Here is a 27339-nt window from a genome sequence, read left to right as displayed (position 1 = left end):
ATCATGTCCACCTTTGGTATTTCCCAACGGTTCACAATCATGTGGAAAAACTTCCCGATGAAGTTTCCACTCTCCCGGGTGGAGGTCGTGCCTGCTGAGGAAGTCTGCTTCCCAGTTTCCATTCCCGGAATAAAACACTGCTGACAGTGCTATCACATGATTTTCCGCCCAGCGAAAAGTCCTTGCAGTTTTTGCCATTGCCCTCCTGCTTCTTGTGCCGCCCTGTCTGTTTACGTGGGCGACTGCCATGATGTTTTTCCCACTGGATCAATACCGGCTGACCTTGAAGCAGAGGTCTTGCTAAGCTTAGAGCATTATAAAATTACCCTTAGCTCCAGTATATTTATGTGGAGAAAAATCTCCAGACTTGATCACACTCCCTGGAAATTTTTTCCCTGTGTGACTGCTCCCCAGCCTCTCGGGCTGGCCTCCGTGGTCACCAGCATCCAATCCTGAATGCCGAATCTGCGGCCCTCTAGAAGATGAGCACTCTGTAACCACCACAGGAGAGACACCCTTGTCCTTGGATATAGGGTTATCCGCTGATGCATCTGAAGATGCGATCCGGACCATTTGTCCAGCAGATCCCACTGAAAAGTTCTTGCGTGAAATCTGCCGAATGGAATTGCTTCGTAGGAAGCCTCTTTTCCTGGTTTTAGGAGGTTCCTGACTAGCTCGGATAACTCCCTGGCTTTCTCTTCCGGGAGAAACACCTTTTTCTGGACTGTGTCCAGAATCATCCCTAGGCACAGCAGACGTGTCGTCGGGAACAGCTGCGATTTTGGAATATTTAGAATCCACCCGTGCTGTTGTAGCAGTATCCGAGATAGTGCTACTCCGACCTCCAACTGTTCCCTGGACTTTGCCCTTATCAGGAGATCGTCCAAGTAAGGGATAATTAAGACGCCTTTTCTTTGAAGAAGAATCATCATTTCGGCCATTACCTTGGTAAAGACCCGGGGTGCCGTGGACAATCCAAACGGCAGCGTCTGAAACTGATAGTGACAGTTCTGTACCACGAACCTGAAGTACCCTTAGTGAGAAGGGCAAATTTGGGACATGGAGGTAAGCATCCCTGATGTCCCGGGACACTATATAGTCCCCTTCTTCCTGGTTCGTTATCACTGCTCTGAGTGACTCCATCTTGATTTGAACCTTTGTAAGTGTTCAAATTTTTTTAGATTTAGAATAGGTCTCACCTAGCCTTCTGGCTTCAGTACCACAATATAGTGTGGAATAATACCCCTTTCCTTGTTGTAGGAGGGGTAATTTGATTATCACCTGCTGGGAATACAGCTTGTGAATTGTTTCCCATACTGCCTCCTTGTCGGAGGGAGACCTTGGTAAAGCAGACTTCAGGAGCCTGCGAGGGGGAAACGTCTCGACATTCCAATCTGTACCCCTGGGATACTACTTGTAGGATCCAGGGGTCCTGTACGGTCCCAGCGTCATGCTGAGAGCTTGGCAGAAGCGGTGGAAGGCTTCTGTTCCTGGGAATGGGCTGCCTGCTGCAGTCTTCTTCCCTTTCCTCTATCCCTGGGCAGATATGACTCTTATAGGGACGAAAGGACTGAGGCTGAAAAGACGGTGTCTTTTTCTGCAGAGATGTGACTTAGGGTAAAAACGGTGGATTTTCCAGCAGTTGCCGTGGCCACCAGGTCCGATGGACCGACCCCAAATAACTCCTCTTCCTTTATACGGCAATACACCTTTGTGCCGTTTGGAATCTGCATCACCTGACCACTGTCGTGTCCATAAACATCTTGTGGCAGATATGGACATCGCACTTACTCTTGATGCCAGAGTGCAAATATCCCTCTGTGCATCTCGTATATATAGAAATGCATCCTTTAAATGCTCTATAGTCAATAAAATACTGTCCCTGTCAAGGGTATCAATATTTTTAGTCAGGGAATCCGACCAAGCCACCCCAGCTCTGCACATCCAGGCTGAGGCGATCGCTGGTCGCAGTATAACACCAGTATGTGTGTATATACTTTTTATGATATTTTCCAGCCTCCTGTCAGCTGGCTCCTTGAGGACGGCCCTATCTATAGACGGTACCGCCACTTGTTTTGATAAGCGTGTGAGCGCCTTATCCACCCTAAGGGGTGTTTCCCAACGCGCCCTAACTTCTGGCGGGAAAGGGTATACCGCCAATAATTTTCTATCGGGGGGAACCCACGCATCATCACACACTTCCTTTAATTTATCTGATTCAGGAAAAACTACAGGTAGTTTTTTCACATCCCACATAATACCCTCTTTTGTGGTACTTGTAGTATCAGAAATATGTAACACCTCCTTCATTGCCCTTAACATGTAACGTGTGGCCCTAAAGGGAAATACGTTTGTTTCTTCACCGTCGACACTGAAATCAGTGTCCGTGTCTGTGTCTGTCGACCGACTGAGGTAAAAGGACGTTTTAACGCCCCTGACGGTGTTTGAGACGCCTGGACAGGTACTAATTTGTTTGCCAGCCGTCTCATGTCGCCAACCGACCTTGCAGCGTGTTGACATTATCACGTAATTCCATAAATAAGCCATCCATTCCGGTGTCGACTCCCTAGAGAGTGACATCACCATTACAGGCAATTTGCTCCGCCTCCTCACCAACATCGTCCTCATACATGTCGACACACACGTACCGACATATAGCACACACACACAGGGAATGCTCTGATAGAGGACAGGACCCCACTAGCCCCTTGGGGAGACAGAGGGAGAGTTTGCCAGCACACACCAAAGCGCTATATTTTACAGGGATAGCCTTATAATAAGTGCTCCCTTATAGCTGCTTTTATAAAATCACAATTTCGCCAAATTTTGCCCCCCCTCTCTTGATTTAACCCTGTTTCTGTAGTGCAGTGCAGGGGAGAGCCTGGGAGCCTTCCTGACCAGCGGAACTGTGTGAGGAAATGGCGCTGTGTGCTGAGGAGATAGGCCCCGCCCCCTTTTCGGCGGGCTCGTCTCCCGCTTAAAAATGGATTCTGGCAGGGGTTAAATATCTCCATATAGCCCCGGAGGCTATATGTGAGGTATTTTTTTGCCAAAAAAAGGATTTTCATTGCTGCCCAGGGCGCCCCCCCCCAGCGCCCTGCACCCTCAGTGACTGCCGTGTGAAGTGTGCTGAGAGCAATGGCGCACAGCTGCAGTGCTGTGCGCTACCTTAAGAAGACTGAGGAGTCTTCTGCCGCCGATTCTGGACCTTCTTCTCTTTTCAGCATCTGCAAGGGGGCCGGCGGCGAGGCTCCGGTGACCATCCAGGCTGTACCTGTGATCGTCCCTCTGGAGCTAATGTCCAGTAGCCAAAGAAGCCAATCCATCCTGCACGCAGGTGAGTTCACTTCTTCTCCCCTAAGTCCCTCGATGCAGTGATCCTGTTGCCAGCAGGACTCACTGTAAAATAAAAAACCTAAGCTAAACTTTTCTAAGCAGCTCTTTAGGAGAGCCACCTAGATTGCACCCTTCTCGGCCGGGCACAAAAACCTAACTGAGGCTTGGAGGAGGGTCATAGGGGGAGGAGCCAGTGCACACCACCTGATCCTAAAGCTTTACTTTTTGTGCCCTGTCTCCTGCGGAGCCGCTATTCCCCATGGTCCTTTCAGGAACCCCAGCATCCACTAGGACGATAGAGAAATACTGGCTGCTTTTGCATGTAGTCCACAAAGGTTAAACTTTTTTACACTGCAATTTAGATTTCAGTTGAACATACCCCACTCAAAATCTAAATCTCTCTGTACGTTAAATCTTCCCCACCTGCACTGCAACATGGTTTTTCCCAGTTGCTTGCTTTTTCCTTTGACTTTTTTCAACCCACAAACGCCCTCTTCCTGTCAATCTCCTTGCAATCGGCTGTGCGAATGGATTCTTCGTAAAATCCATCGCTCAGTAACGATCCGCTTTGTACCTGTACGACGCACCTGCGTGTTGTGGTGCATACGCATGCGCAGTTCTGACCTGATCGCAGCGCAGCGAAAAATCCTAGCGTGCGATCAGGTCGGAATGACGCCCTAAGTGAGGTAGTGGTGTCAAACTCAGGGGAAGAAAAAAAGTCATCAATGTATTTGAAATGACTCATGTCTGCTGAATAGCTGGCATAAATGTATATAATAAATACAGAACTGAGAACTAAACCTATGTTTAAATACCCATGGTAAAAAAAGAAATGCCTACTTCCTGTTGTAGCTCTTCAATTGTCTTATTTTTATTTTCAACTTGTTTCTTCAGTGCTCCCAACTAAAAAGAGTAAAATGAGAGTTAAATGTTTTTGTGCATATAATTCACAAAAGCAGTGTCAGCAATTTACTGCATTCAACATTGGTTATTATATCAGACTCCTTAACAGCTGGACAGCCACGTATGTTAAACTTTCTGCCTAGAGTCTAAAAATGTAGAAGTTTATTAGGACAACCTTTTATATACAGAAAATGTTTTGTGCAATATACATTTCTTACTATTTTTAATTCGTGTAATTTTGAAGAAAAAAAACAACAAAAAAACTTTAAATATTGTAAGTAGATAGTTACAATAAAACAACTATGTAAGTAAGAAAAAAAATTGCACGAATGAACATAACAAATTCCCTTTTAAATAGGTTTTTTTGCAGAAATGGACATCTCAGTAGGAAGCTCTTCGGCTGCGGCATTTGCATAAATGTACTGCACCTTAAGGCCCATACACACTGGGCGATTTTGAGCTGAAAGCAGCTCACTTTTGGTGTTTTGAGCTGCTTTCAGCTCAAAGCCGTCCAGTGTGTATGCCCAAGCGATGAGCGGTGATCGCTGATGCGCGCTCCTGCTTCATCGCTGGCGACCGCCGTTCATCTACTGGTATTACCAGTAGATGAACGGCGGGGTGAGCGTCTTTCCATAGCGTACTGCTATGGAAAACCGCTCACCCCCGCTGACATCGCTGGGCAGGGGGGAAAAGCGCTCAGTGTGTATGCACTGAGCGCTTTTCAGCCCAGCGATGTCAGCGATCATCGCTGTGCATACACGCTGGCAAAAACGCCCAGTGTGTATGCACCTTTAGTCTAACTCTGAATCACACCCAAAATCAATTTGCAAATGGGGTATACTTTTTATTATAGTAAAGGGATTTATTGAAGGAGATCTGCATTACATCACTATTTGCAATATTAATGCTTCATCAACACCTAGGAAAATATTGTCCTACCAGTTCCCTAGCCTAAGTATCAGTCTGCTAGGAAAAAGTCAATTTAGGAAATATATCCGTAGGGGACACTGCAATTCTAAGTACATAATTTCATACCTTCCAATATTTGTAATACTGGATTCGAGACACAGGGAAGTGGTTGCAAAATACACAGTCTCACAGCATAGTAGTGACTGTATGAACAGCATGTGGTATGCAAGGTCAACCACACTTAGGTCGACAGTGTCTAGGTCGACCACTATTGGTAGACAGTAAGTAGGTCGACAAGGTTTCTAGGTCGACATGTACTAAGTCGACATGACAGAAGGTCGACATGAGCTTTTTTGGGGTGTCGTTTTCTCCGTATAGTGACCGGGAACCCCAATTAGTGCACCGTGTCCCCTCGGATGGCTCGCGAGCTTTGGGGAAGGTTACCGTTCCCAATTGTAGTACACGTGGATCGTAAAGTATGAAAAAGTTTAAATTTTTTTTTTAAAAAGTGAAAAACTCATGTCGACCTTTCTCTTACGTCCTAGGGGATATTGGGAATCCATTTAGTACAATGGGGTATAGACGGGTCCACTAGGAGCCATGGGCGCTTTAAGAAATTGATAGTGTGCACTGGCTCCTCCCTCTATACACCTCCTACCAGACTCAGTTTAGAAAATGTGCCCTTAGGAGCCAGTCACGTCTCTGGAAGTTCCTGAAGAGTTTTCTGCATTTATTTTCTATGTTTGTTATTTTCAGGCAGTGCTGGATGGCACCAGCCTGCCTGCTTCGTGGGACTTAAGGGGGGGAACGGCCCAACCTCTCTCAGGGTTAATGGTCCCGTTCCCCGCTAGCTCCTGAGGGAACTATTCGCAAGGCCCACCACGGCGAGCATACATTCCCGCAGCACGCCGCCACTCCTAACAGAGCCAGAAGAAGGTAGAGTGGTGAGTACTAACCCGACGTCCCAGTTAGTGGGTCGCCGGCCATTATGGCGGCATGAGGGTACGTATTACAGTAGGCCCCGCCCTCACATAAAAGAGGGTGTGGCCCCCAAAAAAACAGTGGGGCCTACCAGTGGTTTCACCGGCTCCCCGGCGGCCCAGTCCGACCCTGGATGTATGAACAGTCGATATGGGGGAGAAGTGGTATTGTCATGATCCGTGCCATATCTCCTTTCTGCCTCTAGGTGTCACTCTCTGCCTCCTGGTCCACTCTGTGACCTTGCAGGGTTGATTACCTGGTTATGTGCAGCTGTGGTTTGCACCTGGGAAGCTGCTATTTATCCTCTGCTCACAAGCACTCCTATGCCAGTTCATTAAGTTTACCTTTGTGACTGCAACTCTGTGGTTTCCCTGTGCAAGACTTAGTCTTTCTCCTGCTTCTCCTGAGTCCACTAACCTGTGATTATACAGCCCTTGTAACAAACTACCAGTACCAGGACATCGTCTGTCTGTTTATAGATTCTGGTCTTTGGCTCCCTGTAACTGCTAAAGTGTAAGAGCATCTGATCATCTTCATTATTATAATTTCAGTGCCTGTCTGTATTCCGCTCCAGTATTGCCTGTTATCTGGAAGTCCTGGCATGTTTTCATACTTGTGACGGTGTTAATCTGGACTCTCCTAGTTGTATTCAGAACTGTGTCAATCATCCTCTCAGGATTTTCTACACTCTGGACTTTCATATGGTTGTTTATATCACCAGTTGCAAGATTCTGAAACTATATTGCTGAGTAAATTCTGCCTAGGACTTTTGCAATCCTCTATATGAGTTTCCATGTTCCTGCTATGATTTCAGTTCTGTTCAGCAATATCTAGTCTGTTATCCTGGTGCATCCTGACAAGTACTTATCCTGCTACTGTTTCATTTGCATACATCACCTAAATTCAAGCACAGCTGTACTCGCCTTGCCTGGCTCCAGTTACTCAGTCTATGTACAGAGGCGGATTGGCCATAGGGTTTACAGGGAAGATTCCCGGTGGGCCGACGCACCCCCAGGGCCTGTTTTGTTTGAGGACATGTGGTCCTTTTTATAGACATAATGAATAAGAGGCAAAATAATTTGCATATATGAAAATTTCCTTGCTACTTAGCCTGTGATTGCAGATGATCTATTGTATGTTCTGTCTGCCTGCTTGGCTGACATATAAGATTGAGTGAATAGTGATTGGGATACGGTTGGTGTAATAAGCAAGAAAATGTATCTTTCTAAAGAATGATATAGTTTCCTAAATTGTGAAGGTGTATCATATAATGTGCTCATAACATTTAATTTTATTTATTTTTAACTTCCCCCTTGATGCTGGACAAGCCTACTATCTGGAAAGTCTTGGGGGGAGGGTGTTGCTGCCATGGCCCATGGCTAGACCTTACACCTCTGGTGCTGCCCATGTGGGGCCACTAGTACACATTTTTCCAGGGCCGCTTTTTGTTCCCAATCCGTCCCTGTCTATGTATCTGCCTGTTTCAATACTCCTCTTACCAGTGACTGTCAATTCACATTATCCAGTAATCTAGTCATCAGTGGCTATAATCTGCACTTGTCTTCACCTGTGTTCAAAACAGTTAATGCAGTACGATATCTTGCCATTCAAATGTCTGTTACCTGCATTTATAAGTGTTTGTCTAATCTCCCTGTATTCCAGCATCTTACCCTTTGAGAGACAATAAATCTTTGTATACTCCTTCTGGCCTCCGGATAACCTCATTTCATGTACCTCCTGCATACGCACACACAGGGAAGCCTAGTAGTCATGACAGGTATCAGGGCATGTTATGTGCACTAAGACCACTTCTCCCACATGTATCACTGTGCTGATGTGTGCTAAATTACAGGGGTGCTATGTGCCCCTGTCATCATCAGCATTGATTTCTTTAAGATGGCGTGCTGATGTATGAACGGTCAGTGGCACTGATCACTCCAACACCTGCAGCTATTGACAGCTGCTTGTGTTGTTGCCCCATTCACAGTAGTAGGCTGTGGCAGCTGCTGGCTCCGGGCTGAATAGGAGATCACGCAATGCTGTTTGCGAGATATCGCGCATGACCAGAGATGCAAGCAGGCGGTGAGACAGCACATCAGGAAAAGGCTGATGTGCTGTGTGTTCTGGCAGGGATTGCCAGCGGGGGGAGTTTTCACTCCCCTACTCCAGCAAACAAGATGTTAATACATATCATTGATGTAGCTTGCTGCTTTGATTCGGTAAGGAGGTGAAGTAGGAAGCGTTATAGCTGCACAATATGTAATACATCTCCCCCTGAGAATCTAGGGATACCGTAAACGAACCCCATTTTTTATAGAATCTAATAGCACCCTTCTCCAAGTCTAGTAGAGTTGACTTCTTTTCAAAAAGATTTCATAGACGTCCAGATTAAAAAAAAGTTACTTTTTTGGCTATAGTAACTGTGACTGTTAAGAAATGAACACTGGCCCTCATTCCAAGTTGATCGCTCGCTAACTGCTTTTAGCAGCAGTGCACACGCTAGGCCGCTGCCTTCTGGGAGTGTATCTTAGCTTAGCAGAAGTGCGACCGAAAGGTTAGCAGAACTGCTTGAAAAAAATTTCATGTTTCTGAGCAGCTCCAAACCTACTCCTACCTTGTGATCACTTCAGTCAGTTTAGTTCCTGCTTTGACGTCACAAACACGCCCTGTGTTCGGCCAGTTACTCCCCTGTTTCCCCAGGCACGCCTGCGTTTTTACCTGTCACGCCTGCGTTTTTTAGCACACTCCCTGAAAACGGGCAGTTACCACCCAGAAACACCCACTTCCTGTCAATCACTCACCGATCAACAGAGCGACCGAAAAGCTTTACTTTGTGTAAAACTGCATAGTTTTGTGTGAAAGTACTTCGCGCGTGCGTACTGCGGCCCATACGCATGCGCAGAAACGCCGATTTTTAGCCTGATCGCTGTGCTGCGAACAACGGCAGCTAGCGATCAACTCGGAATGACCCCCTATATGCTTGGAAGATGCTAATGGTTGCAAAATGCTAAAATCAGCACACAAAAATGCCATTGGATCTAAATGTAAATTAAAATGTAAGGTACTGAAGTTCAAAGGAAAATAAGGACTTTGGGCCTAATTCAGATCCGACAGATTAAGGTGGTTGAAGCTGTTTTAATCACTGATTAAAGCTGGGTACACCCTTGTTCGATCCCCGGGTGATCGGGTAAACTCTCCTGATGTGTATGTGTATCCAGATGTGACCCCCTGTGACCTCATGTGAGGTGGGAGCAGCAGCAGAGCAATAGCAGCTCTTCTATGGGGATCAGGAGGTCGCATGTGCAGCATATAAGATGCAACTTCCCGGTCCCGACCATTGCAGTAGTGTTATAAGCCTTTTATTGGCTAACGCTCCTGCATCAGCACTGCATACACATCTATACAATCAACGGCCGTACATCCGATATCAGGAGAATGGGACAATCATTGTATAGGTGTGTACCCAGCTTAAGTGTCTAAGGCTATTTACATTGTGTAATAGAATATTTAATGAGGACCAATGAAGTTTGTAATGCTACATTGTAGGATGGTACTGAAAAATATATTGCATCCACCAAAATTGCATAATAGATAGGTCCTCTTACATCCTTGCTGCAGTCACGCTAAACAGCCCTTCAAGTGTTTTCCAGGAAAACACTGTAGCAGAGCATTCTGTATGCAAATACAGTCGCAGTCACAGACTGAATATAGGCATGCTGCATATAATTTTAATCAGCAGAAGCTGCGTGTGCATCCTGTATATTACATTGTGTCTAAGATGGTAAAATACGCAAAAAAGATGCTTAACGCTACCGAGTCACACGCCCATCTCACATTAAGAGGACACATCTGTACCTTTCATTTAGCAGCCTTTTATTCAACTAGACTAACTAACCACCCATTTTCAAGGGACTGTCACGTGTCCCCGACAAACCCTACCTGCAGGGGCAAACGCAGGATTTACTGGGGGGGGGGGGGGTTTCCGTAAGGGTATGAGGAAGGGGCATAAGCCTCGAAATGTCGACATTGTGAGTGCCGTGCCGTTTTGCTGGACTGTATTGTATCTTGCACTTTGGCACCGGGACCAGTTATTACAGTGAGCAAGGAGTGCTGGCAGGTTGAATTTTATATATATATATATATATATATATATATATATATATATATATATATATATATATATATATATATATAATGTGTTGGTATAAAAAATATATATCTGTTTTGTATATGTGTCTCTCACACACACGTATACATTACACACACACAAAACACACCACACACATAGTGTACACTGTCCTCCACAGTAATGCCACACACTATGCCCACATAGTAATGCCACACACAGTGCCCACATAGTAATTCCACACATTTGACCATCCCATAGTAATGCCACACACTGTGCCCACATAGTAATGCCACACATTGTAACCCCCCCATAGTAATGCCACACACCATGCCCACATAGCAATTCCACTGTCACATTGTAAACATATACACACAACAGTCATACCAAAACTGCCCCCCCCCCCCCCCCCCACTGCAATAAAAAAAACAAAACACTGGCACCAATCTCAATATTCATCTCAAGTTTCTCTCTCAGTATTACAGCAGTGTGGAGCAGCACGGAGCATTCCCTCTAGGGCAGGCATCAGAGCAGGGCACAACGAACAAAGCAGGACAGGGCGGGCGAGCTGGGAGGTGACGTAGGCTGTGTGACCGCATCACCATACAGTAGGTCACGGGGCCGGGCTGCAGAAGAGCACTGCCTCTGCAGTGCCTAAGTCCATTTGGGCGTTATGCATATCAGGCGTGCGGCGGCACATCTTACTGCGCTGCTATATGCAGAGGGCTCTGCTAACAAGAGCTCCCTGCAGCAGCTGTGATCGCATACGCGGTCGCGTATGCGGTGCGTGGTGAGACGGAGACACAGCTGTCTCCGTCTCTGAAAAGAATTTGGCTGATCAGGGGGGGTTTCTGGGTACTCGGAGACCCCCCCTGCGTGCGCCAGTGACCTGAGACGCCCAGTTTTCCTCAAAGTGTGTTTTCCGCAAGTGAAAGGAAATGTAACATACATACAGTGGCTTTAAAAATAAATAAGAGTTTTACAGAAATGCAGTTTTTGGTATTAAATGGATTCACCATAAAAAATTGCATTAAATGGGATAAATCCCAGAATCTGTCAACATCATTTGCAATAGTGAGTATTTCACAATTACTAGAACACACAATGTTGCTTCACACTTTCCTTTGAAATTAAGAGTTTTATTATTGTGGGCCCGCGACCGTTAACAGGCAGTCTTTGGTGTCTATTCATCATTCATTTAAATGCATGGAAGTCTTACTTTCTGTGTCTTTTACATACACTGAACCAACAGTCAAATTCATTATCTATGTAACTTAGAAATTTCCTGCTTACCTCACACACCACAGAAGTGAACCACAGCCCCATACACTGCAAATTATCTAATTCAACGAGCTCTAAAAATACATAATTTAAACTGTAATATTTTGGGGTCTGGTAAGAATGCATTCTATGTTGTCACTATAAAAAGTGGATCATCTTAGTGTCAGTATAATGTAATTATTTGCTAGTTAAAGGACAGGAGTTAGAAGATGGGAATAGAGAAAGAACAAGCACAAACTTTCCCAGCAGGCCTCCCATAATAATTTTTGTCAGATGAGAAAGCTCAAAAATCTTCTAATCTGGGGGAGATTTACTAAACCTTCTAAAGACTAGAGAAGTAGAAAAGCGGAGAAGTTGCTAATAGCAACAATTCAGCTTCTCCATATCATTTTATAGAATGTAATTGAAAAATGCTAGCTAGAAACTGGTTGCTATGGACAACTTCTCAATTTTATGTTGTGTAAATAGGTGACAAGAATGTTGTCTGCTGTCTGATGATATTAAAATGCTCTGTGCATTGTATATAGATCACTATAATGCACTGTGTATGGTATGTTGGTCATTGGAATGTTCTGTGTAATGTATAAAGGTAAAAGGAATGACGTGTAGTATTCATAGTCTTGCTCTCTGTAATTGGAAAGAAGTCACAACCATAGTCTCTGCTTTCAATACTAGTGGCAAAATAACAATGTTTCATATATATTATTGGATATATGAACAACGCACACATTAAAAATACCATGTCTGCATGATCTTTGTAAAACCCTTGCTTCCATTGTGATTATGTGTTAAAAAAAAAAAATCCTGGTTCACTTAGTTGTCTGTAGGTTAAAATTTGCCAGTCAAAACATGACAATTACAAATATGACAAAAGAAAGTAGGTATTCTCAAATAAACTCCAGTATAATTGAATGGAAGATGTAATCGGTGTATTAATACTGCTGTGTGAGAAGTTTGTCCAAGAACAATTAGAGCAGGCTTTGACATATTGCTGAATTATTTGTTGGATATTTTCCACCATCCTTAATTAACTCCTTCAGTGGAATGCACGGAAATCTTCCGGGGTAGCCAGCGCTATCAGTGCTGGCCACCCCGGAAGATTTCCGTGCATATTACTAGTACTGGCTGATTCCTCGGGGACAGCCGTGCAGCGTGCACGGCGCCCGGGAACCATCATAAGCTATTATGGAGTTAAGCCCGCCCCCTGACCTCCTATTGGCTGGGTGACATGCATAACTGTATAATAGCTTATGCTGGTTCCCGGGCGCCGTGCACGCTGCACGGCTGTCTCCGGAGAATCAGCCAGTAAATAGCAATGACGCTGGCGATTCCCGCGGGTGTTCCCGTGTAGGGGATCGCCCCTCTTCACTTCCCCACCGGCACGTTAACCCCTGCATCCCTGTATTGAAAAACACACCATTAGAAGGTGTGTAATTTTTCAATAGAAAAACCCACTGTGTAAGGGTTTTTGCAATTAGCACTGATGCTGGTGATGCCGCGGGTGTTCCCCCGTGGGCAATCGGTCCCCTGCACCCCCCACCCTGTACTTTAACCCCTGCACTCCCTACATTTAAAAACACACCATGGGAGGTGTGTATTTTTTTTTATAAAACCCACCATTGAAGGGGTTATCTCCAGTAACACAAGAAAATATTGCCATTCTTTGTATGCTTTTTATGCAAAGGACCCTTAATTCCAAAGCTATAATTTTGTTCTGTTGGCAGGTTCCAAAAGTAGTAGGTACAGGAATGGAGTAACAATATCTTGAAAGTTGGATCCTAAGGCTTTGTCTGATGTTTCTATCTCTAAACTGAGCTTTCATGGACCAAAGGAAGGTGCAACCTTTGTGGGTGAGAGCAGTAATGGGAGCCATCATTTAAAAATACATTTCAGATAAGAAACGGCAGTTATTGCCAAATCCAAGAAAGCATTGAACCTACTCTAACATCACTTGAGGTAGGCTATTCTTCGATGCACATAGTCCTGGCGGAAATTATAAGCCTTGTGTAGATATAATATGTCCGAAGAATATTTTTATCAATTTAAGTACAAATTATGTTGCAGTAAATAAGTAGATAGGGGAGGGGCCTTAGAATGCACACCCTAGCTACTTGTAATGAGAGATGCTACCTTGCTAAGGACTTTTAACACTACACATAGAAAAGATGCAGGTGCACTATGCAAACATTACTATTAAAAATTGAAATACATTTTACAATTAAACATGAAATAAGAGGTTGTTAGCATAAATTTAGCTAAAGCTATGGGCTTACCCACCAACACCCAGGTCACCTCATCGGGTAAGTCCATAACATTCTAAGGGTTCACGTCTGGGGCGCTGGGCACCCACAACCAGCTTTGCCAAAACAACCCCAAGGCATCACACAAATGGAAGATAGCAGTAAAGTATTACAAAGTATTAGGTGAGTGAAGGCAGCTGCTTAGTGTTAGGAGTATTAAGGCAGGTACACACTAGACAATTTTGAACCAATAAAGATAAATAAGTTCCTTGAAATTTCCCCAGCTGCAGAATGAACGATATAGAGCATACACTGTGAACGATATAGTAAACTATATCATTCAGTGACATCACCTCTCCCATCCATGAGCATGCAGTCATGAAAGATATAGCCTAAATTGGACTGCATGTTCAGTTGATAAAGATAAACGATAACGACCCATGGGAGCATGCATCATTATTGTTATTGTGCATACACACATGACGATATGCACAATAATATCTTTATAGTGCATAGCGTCCACTTAAATCGTCTAGTGTGTATGCCCCTTTATAGGAATGGAAAATGTGTGAACATTTTTTACATACTGTAGATAAAAAACAAAGAAAGTGATATAAAGTGTTTAATGGGATCACCATTTAATACTTATTTTAACACTTTATATCACTTTCTTTGTTTTTAATCTATGTAACATTTTTTCACACATTTTCCAAATTTATACTAAAAACCTTTTATTTGATGTTTATTTGTAAAATCTATTTCAATTATGAATAGTAATGTTTGCACAGTGCAGCTGCATCTTTTCTTTCTATGTGCAGTAAATTGGACAAGACAATTCAAACATATTTTCTGTGTGTTCCAGGAGCAACCATGAAAACATCACCACACTGCTAGAAACCGCTTGAGGAATTCTTTAAAACATCATGAACGATATACTGAAATGTAGTAGAGGCATGCCACAGACTAAAGGACATGACAAGAAACATGAAATGCTTTGTTTTTTAGATCTGGTCTAACTCAGACATGATTATAGGACATCTAAGATCTAACCCAGTGAAAAGGTTGGCTGCTCATAACCACTGCTAACTTTTCTGGTTTGCTAACAAACCTGAATAAGGCCCATACATTCTTAGACCCTGGACTGTTAAGTTGCCTTGAGAAACAAGTTTCGGAACCTTGATCTATATAGTAGTTGTCAAGTTTCCATGGTGATTTGTCTTTAAACATTGGGCAACATGTTTATGGACTCTATGGGATCATTTCTTTGTTGTTTAGCAAAACGCTGAAATTAGTAAACAACAAAAACAAGAAGAGAGGGTGCAGAGGGGGCATTAAGAAGAGGAAAAAACAAAAGAAGGAAACATTTGACAACAAGGAATCCACAAGAGAAACTACGAAGGAAAATCATATTTTTAATCTTAGCAAAAGAAAACTCACTGAACAAGAAGTGAGAATTTTGAGTAAAGGAATGAAATATGCTCCAACAACATATATGAACTAATTTGATAAATTCGTTGACATCCAAAAATTCATAAGAAAAATGACTCTAAAATTTTTTTTTGCAATAAAAGAAAAAGAGAAGGCACAAACTCTTCACAATAAAGATCAACCTGAATCAAACACATCAGACAGAGATACAATGCCTAGTAATAGGAAGAAAAAGAAGTCAAAATTTTATCCTGCACACGTGAAGGGTAATTTTATCGATACATTCACGAAAAGTAGTTTTGGAAGTAAGGAATTAAAAAAAATAATAATTGAAATTTAACCTCACTAAAAAAGAAAGAAGAATCATCCAGAAACTAGGCAATGATGACAGTATTGTGATAAAACCGTGTGATAACGGAGGAGGTATACATCTACAATAAGGAAGCCTGAGTGAGGAGGAATATGACTTCATCAATGTTGAAGATCCCATCATTCATACATACTTCCTAAGGTGCATAAAAGCACCACGGCCCCACCAGGAAGGCCCATAATAGCAGGCACAGTAAGTTTAACATTCAACCTTTCCTCTCGATTCTATCTTACAACCCCTTGTAATAAACAATCCTGCTTATATGAAAGATACAAGTGATGCTATCATGAAATTACAAAATATCAACTGAAGAGAAGGTATGATCATGGCCTCGGCCGACGTTACATCACTCTATACATGTATTTGACATGAACAAAGATTAGAAGCAATATCGTGGTTTCTGGATAAAGCCAATTTTAAACATAAAAGGAAGAATTTCATTCTAGATGCAATTAAATTCATATTACAAAACAATTATTTTTTATTCAATGGGGACTTTTTTCTACAAAAAAAGGTACTGCTATGGGGAGGAAAATTACATTTTTAACAATGTGACGTGGGGCAAAGACCTCCTACATTGGTTTAGATACATCGCTGAAAATTTTAAAAAGAAATTCCCAAATCTCAATGATATGAACATCTAATTCACCGTAATAAGTAGTCATGAAGAAATCAACTTTCTAGATCTAACAATCTATTTTGCAAATAACCAGTTGAATACAAAGATTTATCGGAAACCCACTGATGTGAACACCTATATACCATGTACAGCCAACAACACTATGCCCTTTAGATGAAAGGTGTCCCAAAAAGTCAATTTTTGAGAGTGAAACATAATTGCAGCGACAGTAGAGTCTTCAGGCAACAGCTACACGCAATTAAACAAAACTTTTTTGATAAAGGATATAAGGAAGAAGACCTCAATAATGCCATCAAAAATGTAGAAGAAATCGATCGACCACTTCTATTTAAACAAAAACAAAAAAGCACGGACAACACAGCAGAAAACAAACAAAAATGGGCCGTTATCACCCAATACGATGGCCAACATAAGCAAATTGAAAAAATTGTGAAAAAACACTGGCACCTTCTCACCAGAAACCTCTATTTAAGGGAGAGCATACCCTCAAAACCCAACTTTCTTATATCGGAGAGGTAGGATTATCAAGTAGCGAGTACACTCCCAATACCAACAAGAACCTTGACCCGAACCAAAGGTTTCCATCATTGCGGACTGTGCATCGGGTGCAGAAATATTGTTCTTATGGCTTTCGTTTAAAGTATCTTATGGCATTATTCTTGTGTTATACATATTTTGTGGTGTTTGTTCTTTTGCTTACATGAAAATTTCATAGATTGTTCATGCGTTGAATATTTAATGACAATAAAACCAAATTCCAATTCCAATATTAAAGACCAATCCAGTAAATACGAGATTACAGTCAATTAAATAAATTTCAAGATCTGTGACTTCATCACCTGCCACACCTCAAAAGTAATCTATCTAATCGAATGAAGTTGTGGGCTATGCTACATAGGAAGAACGACAAGACCCCTTAAAATCAGAATTTCAAAACACCTTCGAAACATCAAAAAAGGCCTAGAAACACATCACCTATCAAATAATTTCAAGCACATCAAAAGATTTGTAGGAATTAAACATACCAAGTCTACTTGGAGAGACAAGAATATAGAGAAAATGCTGGCAAAATCAGAGATGAAAAAAAAAATTTCTCTTAAAACCATGAGCCCCAACGGGCTAAATCAAGACTTTGAAATAAAATGGTTTCTATGAAGAAATCATATCATCCTCTTTTCTCTGATATCACTTTCATCTCCTGTACTAAAATATTTTACAGAATCTCTTCTTGACGTATATATTCTGTGAAGTCCACCTTAATATTCTCTTTCTATATAGTCACTGATCAAGGAATAAGAGCGGCTAAAGTAGAAACTGAAAGACTAGTAGCAAAGGAAAGCAAAGCGAATCCAATTTTTTTTTTTAAGTACATCAACAGTAAGAGACTAAAGAAGGAGAGTATAGGCCCTTTAAAGGACAAGAGGGGAGTCTTAATCAAAAATGATAATGACATAGCAAACAAACTAAACAAGTTTTTTTTAAACTGTATTTACCAGAGAGGACCAAATGCTGTGTCTAACACAAAATCTCAACAAAGATAATGTCCCACTGCTAAATGCTTATTTGTGTGAGGAGGTAGTCTGTGACCGATTAAAAAAGTTAAAGATAAATAAGTCTCCTGGTCCCGATGGAATTCACCCGAGGGTTCTTATGGAGCTGCACGCTGAACTAGCAAGACCTCTATTTTTGATCTCCATGGATTCGGTTAAATCAGGTATGGTTCCCAAGGACTGGCATATAGCGGTGGTAGTGCCGATATTTAAAAAGGGGAGCAAAGCTGAACCAGGTAATTATAGACCAGTTAGTCTTACATCTATAGTAGGGAAAGTATTGGAAGGTATTCTAAGGGACAGTATTCAAAAGTTCCTTGAAGCAAATAAGGTCATTAAAAGGAACCAACATGGATTTGTGAAGGACAGATCATGTCAGACCAACTTACTTGGCTTTTATGAAACAATAAGTGGATCAGGGTAAGGAGGTGGATATAATCTTTTTAGACTTTGCCAAAGCTTTCGACACTGTACCACACATGCGTCGTATCTATAAGCTACAAGAAATAGGGCTAAGGAGCACAATATGCACTTGGGTCAGTAATTGGTTAGATAATAGGGAGCAATGCGTTGTGGTCAATGGATCATTTTCAAATTGGACTAAAGTACTAAGTGGTGTGCCACAAGGGTCTGTACTTGGACCAATTTTGTTCAACATTTTCATCAACGACCTAACAGTAGGTCTAGAGAGCATGGTGTCAATTTTCGCAGACGATACCAAATTGTGTAAGGTTATAAATACGGAGGGGGATGCTGAGTCTCTTCAGAATGACTTAACTAAACTTGAAGCATGGGCAGCAAAATGGAGAATGAGATTCAACACAGACAAGTGTAAGGTAATGCACTGTGGGCGCAAGACCAAAAATTATACCTACATACTAAATGGGGTAATATTAGGGGATTCTGTACTGGAAAAAGACTTACGGGTTCACATAGATAACAAATTAAGCAGCAGTACCCAAAGTAGGAATGCAGCAAAGAAGGCTAATAAGATATTAGCATGCATAAAATGGAGAATTGATGCAAGGGACAAGAGTATTATACTCCCATTATATAAATCACTAGTGAGGCCACATCTTGAATACTGTGTGCAATTTTGGGCACCATATTACAAAAAGGATATCCTGGAGCTAGAAAAGGTTCAGAGGCGGGCGACCAAACTAATCAAGGGCATGGAGACGCTGGAATAGGAGGAAAGGCTTGCAAGGCTAGGCATGTTTACATTGGAAAAGAAGAGACTAAGAGGGTACATGATCAACATCTACAAATATATAAGGGGTCAATACACAGAGCTTGGGAGGGACCTGTTTTCTATAAGATCAGCACAGAGAACACGTGGTCACTCGCTTAGGTTAGAGGAGAGGAGTTTCTGCACATTGAGGCGAAAAGGTTTTTTCACAGTAAGGACAATACGTGTTTGGAATTCCCTGCCTGAGAGAGTAGTAACTGCGGACTCAGTCAACACCTTTAAGGATAGGTTAGATAAATTCCTATTGGATAAAGATATTCAGGGTTATGGTGCGTAGGCACGCATTTTAGTTAATTTAACTAGTCCTAACATAAAAATAACTAGTCCTATAATAAGACTGCATAGGAGACCACAAATAGGTTGAAGTCGATAGACAATTGTCTTTTTTCAACCTTAGTTACTATGTTACTATCAGTTACAATATCATTAAGATTTATACAATCTTCTTAATTTTCAGATATTTTTACCACTAAAAAATGTGAAAACTATGGAATATAGCTTAAAGAACTACACCGTCCATAATCCATTGCGGTTTTATGAGAACTTCCTTTTTCTAATAATCGGAATTTCCAGCTAATTACGTCACCCACAGAAAGTACTGCTTCTCCCATGATCAAGGACGACGTGGTGAGAACTTCCGGCCGTGATCAGCGTGTATATCTGATCGTGTACCAGGCGTAAACTACACTTCCCAAAAGCACTGACCGGACTAAAACTACTTCCTGTCGCGGCACTAGCTAACTTCCGGCCGGCGGAACTACTGTATATAGACTACAATACCCACAACCAGCAGCGGGACTATAATGAGTTCGGGCCACGGAGCCCGGGAACTTCCGGTCGGCTGAATTTTTTATTGAAATCTCTAAAAAAAGATTCTGTTTTATAGAAAATGAGTCTAGTCACAAAATAAGATTATGAATCATTATGTCGTATTTCCATTCAGCAGTTCAGAAGAAAACGTAGATTTTGACTGTGACCCAGAAGTGATGCCAGGGTCATTAGTTCTTCATCTCATAAATACCAGGACCAGCAGCATGATACCCCTATGCCTTGAAAAAGAGTCTATACTCGAAACGCGTCGGTTTAGGAGGTATTGCACGGGACGAAACAGTGTCTCAAGTCTTGGAGGAAGGTATGACCAATTTCATATCACCTTGATTGTGAAAAAATTTGACCTTTGAGCAGAAAAACCGGACTTCTGCTCTCCAAAAGTAAATTGGTCAAACCCTTCATCCATATTTGTGCACCACCCCTGAGCAGTACTTTTTCTCAGGATGTTTTTAGAAATTTTATATGTATACGTATTTTTGTATTAAAATCTATTTACTACGTATTCTTGGAGTGCTGGGACGTGTAAAAAGAAACCATTATATGAGGAGCAGAATCACCACCATTGTAAGTAATTGGTACGCATCCAACTCATAAAGATATCTTGATACGGGGATACACACTGTTGCTGTGTAAGTGAGGTGTGTTATTCACCTATCTCTATGCATAAGAAATAAGCACATATTGGATAACAGATAAAAGATACCTTTATATATGGAACACACTTTTGGCTACGTAAGTAAGGTGTGTTCACTGAAAATCTCTACTTTAGCCTAAACACTAAAGAAGAGTATAACATCAGTCTATTGATAAAGATAGCATTACGGGACCATACATATTAATTCCCACTGTAAGTGAGGTACGCCACCTCAATTTTAGAAAGAAATAGTCTTCACATATTCATAGATCGCCTATAAAAATATCCATTTCAAAGCGAGAATACTACACTATGGGGGTCATTCCGAGTTGTTCGCTCGCAAGCCGTTTTTAGCAGCTTTGCACACGCTAAGCCTACGCCTACTGGGAGTGAATCCTAGCATAGTAAAATTGCGAATGAAAGATTCGCAATATTGCGAAAAGACATCTCTGTGCAGTTTCTGAGTAGCTCCAGACTTACTCGGCATCTGCGATCAGTTCAGAGCTTGTCGTTCCTGGTTTGACGTCACAAACACACCCAGCGTTCGCCCAGACACTCCTCCGTTTCTCCAGCCACTCCCGCGTTTTTCCCAGAAACGGTAGCGTTTTTTCCCACACGCCCATAAAACGGCCTGTTTCCGCCCAGAAACACCCACTGCCTGTCAATCACATTACGATCGCCTGAACGAAGAAAAAGCCGTGAGTAAAATACCTAACTTCATAGCAAATTTACTTGGCGCAGTCGCAGTGTGAACATTGCGCATGCGCACTAAGCGGAAAATCGCTGCGATGCGATGAAGTTTACCGAGCGAACAACTTGGAATGACCCCCTATATACGCTTCTCCTCTCATGTTTTATTTACATGTATTGTGAGAGTTAAAGTGATCGATTGAAAAAAAAAAAAATATTCCAGGATAGAGAACCTTATACTGGTCATTTCTGAAAAGTATAAAATACTATTTTGGATCTCTATCTTCACCTTCACCCTTAGTATAGGTAGCACCATTTCCTTCAGAACCACCCCTTTTTCCGCTGAAATTGGTAAAGTCCGCTAATATAAATTTTAATTATATAGTTGAAGGTGCCAAGCGCACAGGAATTAAAAGAAATTTGTAAAAACTGACCCTCTACGTCACCTAAAAGAGTAAATGGTTCAGAGATTAGGGGATGCAAGCACGAAAATCTTAAATTCATAGTACAATAAAGAATAAAAAAATATTTTTTTTGTAGTTTAAATACTATTCATTTCAATTAGGATTGGCCATACGTACAAATATTAACTATAGATGTGTCCTCATACAGTACATCTTGCCTCGATATGCCATGCAGCAGGAGATGACTGGTGTGAATGAGCTGGCGGTATCTGCATACGAAATGGTACATTACAATGATTTCCAGGAAAACACAGTAACGTAGCATTTCATATGCAGATACAGCTGTAGTCACACACAGAATATAGGCATGCCGCATATCACTTTAATCAGCATAACCTGTTTGTGCATCCTATTCCCAATGCGACTAAAATGGATAAAGGCGCACATAAAGATGCTTGATGCTACGAGTCACGCCACGGCATAGCGTGACTAGAAGGGCTGTTTAACATGACTGCAGCAAGGATGTAAGAGGACACATCTATAATAAGGGGCTTGGTAAGTGGCACAGCCCTTTCAGGAAGGGCAAGCATTTACAGTTTTTATGCAGCATGACAGGCAAAACAGCTGTGATTTCAGGCACCTTGCTTGTCACATCCTCCTCCTTTTCTGTGTTTTTTTTTTATATTTGGCAGGTTTCTGAATCTGGCAGTTTGCATGTTTCTTTACGAATGAAATTGAGTTGCCAATTTGTTGGGTAGGTTTTGAAAATAGGGTTTTTGCAGAGATTTTTCTTCTTGTTTTGTTAAATTTAGGGACTATAAAGTCACTTTAAATCATGGCAAATAAAATAAGATTTTACTCACCGGTAAATCTATTTCTCGTAGTCCGTAGTGGAAAGAAAGATTAGGTACTATCTGGTGTGCACTGGCTCCTCCCTCTATGCCCCTCCTCCAGACCTCAGTTAGGATACTGTGCCCGGAAGAGCTGACACAATAAGGAAGGATTTTGAATCCCGGGTAAGACTCATACCAGCCACACCAATCACACCGTATAACTCGTGATACTATACCCAGTTAACAGTATGAAATATAATTGAGCCTCTCAACAGATGGCTCAACAATAACCCTTTAGTTAAGCAATAACTATATATGAGTATTGCAGACAATCCGCACTTGGGATGGGCGCCCAGCATCCACTACGGACTACGAGAAATAGATTTACCGGTGAGTAAAATCTTATTTTCTCTGACGTCCTAGTGGATGCTGGGAACTCCGTAAGGACCATGGGGATTATACCAAAGCTCCCAAACGGGCGGGAAAGTGCGGATGACTCTGCAGCACCGAATGAGAGAACTCAAGGTCCTCCTCAGCCAGGGTATCAAATTTGTAGAATTTAGCAAACGTGTTTGCCCCTGACCAAGTTGCAGCTCGGCAAAGTTGTAAAGCCGAGACCCCTCGGGCAGCCGCCCAAGATGAGCCCACTTTCCTTGTGGAATGGGCTTTTACTGATTTAGGATGCGGCAATCCAGCCGCAGAATGCGCCAGCTGAATTGTGCTACAAATCCAGCGAGCAATAGTCTGCTCAGAAGCAGGAGCACCTAGTTTGTTGGGTGCCTACAGGATAAAAAGCGAGTCAGTTTTCCTGACTCCAGCCGTCCTGGAAACAAAAATTTTCAAGGCCCTGACTACGTCCAGTAACTTGGAATCTTCCAAGCCCCTAGTAGCCGCAGGCACTACAATAGGTTGGTTCAAGTGAAAAGCTGATACCACCTTAGGGAGAAACTGGGGACGAGTCCTCAATTCTGCCCTATCCATATGGAAAATCAGATAAGGGCTTTTACATGACAAAGCCGCCAATTCTGACACACGCCTGGCCGAAGCCAAGGCCAATAACATGACCACTTTTTTCCACGTGAGATATTTCAGATCCACAGTTTTAAGTGGCTCAAACCAATGTGATTTCAGGAAACTCAACACCACGTTGAGATCCCATGGTGCCAAAGTAGGCACAAAAGGGGCTGAATATGTAGCACTCCCTTTACAAATGTCTGAACTTCAGGCAGTGAAGCCAGTTCTTTCTGGAAGAAAATCGACAGAGCCGAAATCTGGACCTTAATGGAACCCAATTTTTAGGCCCATAGTCACTCCCGACTGTAGGAAGTGCAGAAAACGACCCAGCTGAAATTCCTCTGTAGGGGCCTTCCTGGCCTCACACCACGCAACATATTTTCGCCAAATACGATGATAATGGTTTGCGGTTACTTCTTTCCTGGCTTTTATCAGCGTAGGAATTACTTCCTCCGGAATGCCCTTTTCCTTTAGGATCCGGAATTCAACCGCCATGCCGTCAAACGCAGCCGCGGGAAGTCTTGGAACAGACAGGGCCCCTGCTGTAACAGATCCCGTCTGAGCGGTAGAGGCCATGGGTCCTCTGATATCATTTCTTGAAGTTCTGGGTACCAAGCTCTTCTTGGCCAATCCGGAACCACGAGTATCGTTCTTACTCCTCGCCTTCTTATTATTCTCAGTACCTTTGGTATGAGAGGCAGAGAAGGGAACACATAAACCGACTGGTACACCCACGGTGTCACTAGAGCGTCCACAGCTATCGCCTGAGGGTCCCTTGACCTGGCGCAATATCTCTTTAGCTTTTTGCTGAGGCGGGATGCCATCATGTCCACCTGTGGCCTTTCCCAACGGTTTACCAACAGTTTGAAGACTTCTGGATGAAGTCCCCACTCTCCCGGGTGTAGGTCGTGTCTGCTGAGGAAGTCTGCTTCCCAGTTGTCCACTCCCGGAATGAACACTGCTGACAGTGCTAAGACGTGATTTTCCGCCCATCGGAGAATCCTTGTGGCTTCTGCCACGCCATCCTGCTTCTTGTGCCGCCCTGACGGTTTACATGGGCGACTGCCGTGATGTTGTCTGATTGGATCAGTACCGGCTGGTTTTGAAGCAGAGGACTTGCCTGACTTAGGGCATTGTAAATGGCCCTCAGTTCCAGAATATTTATGTGTAGGGACGACTCCTTACTTGACCAAAGTCCTTGGAAATTTTTTTTCCCCTGTGTGACTGCCCCCCAGCCTCGAAGGCTGGCATCCGTGATCACCAGGACCCAGTCCTGTATGCCGAATCTGCGGCCCTCTAGAAGATGAGCACTCTGCAGCCACCACAGCAGAGACACCCTGGTCCTTGGCGACAGGGTTATCAGCCGATGCATCTGAAGATGCGATCCCGTCCAAGAGGTCCCACTGAAAAGTTCTTGCATGGAACCTGCCGAATGGAACTGCTTCGTAGGAAGCTACCATTTTTTCCAGGACTCGCGTGCAGTGATGCACCGACACCTGTTTTGGTTTCAGGAGGCCTCTGACTAGAGATGACAGCTCCTTGGCTTTCTCCTGCGGGAGAAACACTTTTTTTCTGTTCTGTGTCCAGAACCATCCCCAGGAACAGTAGATGCGTCGTAGGAACCAGCTGCGTCTTTGGAATATTCAGAATCCAGCCGTGCTGTTGTAGCACTTCCCGAGATAGTGCTACTCTGACAAACAACTGCTCCCTGGACCTCGCCTTTATAAGGAGATTGTCCAACTGGATAATTCTTTCGGCCATTACCTTGGTAAATACCCTCGGTGCCGGGGACAGACCAACGGCAACGTCTGGAATTGGTAATGACAATTCTGTACCACAATTTTGAGGTACTCCTGGTGAGGAGGGTAAATAGGGACATGCAGGTAAGCATCCTTGATGTCCAGTGATACCCTGAAATTCTCCAGGCTTGCAATAATCGCCCTGAGCGATTCCATTTTGAACTTGAACCTTCGTATATAAGTGTTCAAGGATTTAAATTTTAGAATGGGTCTCACCGAACCGTCTGGTTTCGGTACCACAACATTTTTGGAATAGTAACCCCGGCCTTGTTGAAGGAGGGCTACCTTGATTTCACCTGCTGGAAGTACAGCTTGTGAATTGCCGCCAGTACTAACTCCCTATATCCGAGGGCAGCAGGCAAGGCTGATGTGAGGTAACGGCGAGGGGGAGTCGCCTCGAACTCCAGCTTGTATCCCTGTGATACTACTTGCAGAACCCAGTGATTCACCTGTGGGCAAGCCCACTGGTCCCTGAAGTTCCCGAGACGCGCCCCACCGCACCTGTCTGTGGAGCCCCAGCGTCATGCTGTGGACTCAGAGGAAGCGGGGGAAGATTTTTGATTCTGGGAACTGGCTGTCTGTGCACCTTTTTCCTTCTTCCCTTGTGCAGAAAGGAAGCGCCTTTGGCCCCCTTGCTTTTCTGAAGCCGAAAGGACTGTACCCGATAATACAGTGCTTTCTTAGGGTGCGAGGAAACCTGAGGTAGAAATTTTTCTTCCCAGCTGTTGCTGTGGATACAAGGTCCCAGAGACCATCCCCAAACAATTCCTCACCCTTATAAGGCATAATCTCCATGTGCCTTTTAAAGTCAACATCACCTGTCCACTGCCGGGTCTCTAATACCCTCCTGGCAGAATGGACCTTGCATTAATTCTGGACGCCAGCCGGCAAATATCCCTCTGTGCATCCCTCATATATAAGACTACGTCTTTAATATGCTCTATGTTAGCACCATATTCTCCCTGTCTAGGGTATTAATATTATCTGACAGGGTATCAGACCCTGCTGCAGCAGCAGCACTATTCATGCTGAGGCAATTGCAGGTCTCAGTATAATACCTGAGTGTGTATATACAGACTTCAGGATAGCCTCCTGCTTTTTATCAGCAGGCTCCTTCAAAGTAGCCGTATCCTAAGACGGCAGTGCCACCTTTTATGACAAACGTGTGAGCGCCTTATCCACCCTAGGGGATATCTCCCAACGTGACCTATCCTCTGGCGGGAAAGGGTACGCCAGCAGTAATTTTTTTGAAATTACCAGTTTCTTATCGGGGAAACCCACGCTTCTTCACACACTTCATTCACTCATCTGATTGGGGAACAAAACACTGGCTGCTTTTTCTCCCAAAACACAAAACCCCTTTTATGTGGTACTTGGGTTAATGTCAGAAATGTGTAACACAAATTTTATTGCCGAGATCATGCAACGGATGTTCCTAGTGGATTGTGTATATGTCTCAACCTCGTCGACACTGGAGTCAGACTCCGTGTCGACATCTGTGTCTGCCATCTGAGGTAACGGGCGTTTTTTGAGCCCCTGATGGCCTTTGAGACGCCTGGGCAGGCGCGGGCTGAGAAGCCGGCTGTCCCACAGCTGTTACGTCATCCAGCCTTTTATGTAAGGAGTTGACACTGTCGGTTAATACCTTCCACCTATCCATCCACTCTGGTGTCGGCCCTACAGGGGGCGACATCCCATTTATCGGCATCTGCTCCGCCTCCACATAAGCCTCCTCATCCAACATGTCGACACAGCCGTACCGACACACCGCACACACACAGGGAATGCTCTGACTGAGGACAGGACCCCACACAGCCCTTTGGGGAGACAGAGAGAGTATGCCAGCACACACCAGAGCACTATATAATGTAGGGATAAACACTATCACTGAGTGAATTTTCCCCAATAGCTGCTTGTATAAACAATATTGCGCCTAAATTTAGTGCCCCCCCTCTCTTTTTAACCCTTTGAGCCTGAAAACTACAGGGGAGAGCCTGGGGAGCTGTCTTCCAGCTACACTGTGAAGAGAAAATGGCGCCAGTGTGCCGAGGGAGATAGCTCCGCCCCTTTTTCGCGGACTTTTCTCCCACTTTTTTATGGATTCTGGCAGGGGTAATTATC

The 27339-nt window shown here is 43.4% G+C and overlaps 1 protein-coding gene and 1 long non-coding RNA gene across 3 annotated transcripts in view; one reads left to right on the top strand and one right to left on the bottom strand.

The window, feature by feature from the left end:
• Positions 1-27339, bottom strand: part of SYCP1 (synaptonemal complex protein 1) — a 1049791-nt gene that overhangs the window by 139060 nt on the left and 883392 nt on the right. Inside the window, exon 22 of the mRNA XM_063955446.1 lies at positions 4177-4239. Within this exon, the coding sequence (XP_063811516.1) occupies positions 4177-4239 (63 nt within the window). The remainder of the gene's footprint in view (positions 1-4176; positions 4240-27339) is intronic.
• Positions 12833-15168, top strand: LOC135051177 (uncharacterized). 2 transcript variants are annotated; one of them, XR_010242099.1, is made up of 3 exons: positions 12833-12962; positions 13261-13492; positions 14639-15168. It is a non-coding gene; the product is annotated as an uncharacterized LOC135051177 (long non-coding RNA). The 2 variants fall into 2 exon arrangements; XR_010242098.1 differs by having other exon boundaries at positions 12833-13492.

Source organism: Pseudophryne corroboree, chromosome 2 (genome assembly GCF_028390025.1).
Source record: "Pseudophryne corroboree isolate aPseCor3 chromosome 2, aPseCor3.hap2, whole genome shotgun sequence".
In the NCBI taxonomy this organism is placed as follows: domain Eukaryota; kingdom Metazoa; phylum Chordata; class Amphibia; order Anura; family Myobatrachidae; genus Pseudophryne; species Pseudophryne corroboree.
Note: the sequence above shows the minus strand (reverse complement) of the source record. Positions and strands in the feature narration are given on the sequence as shown.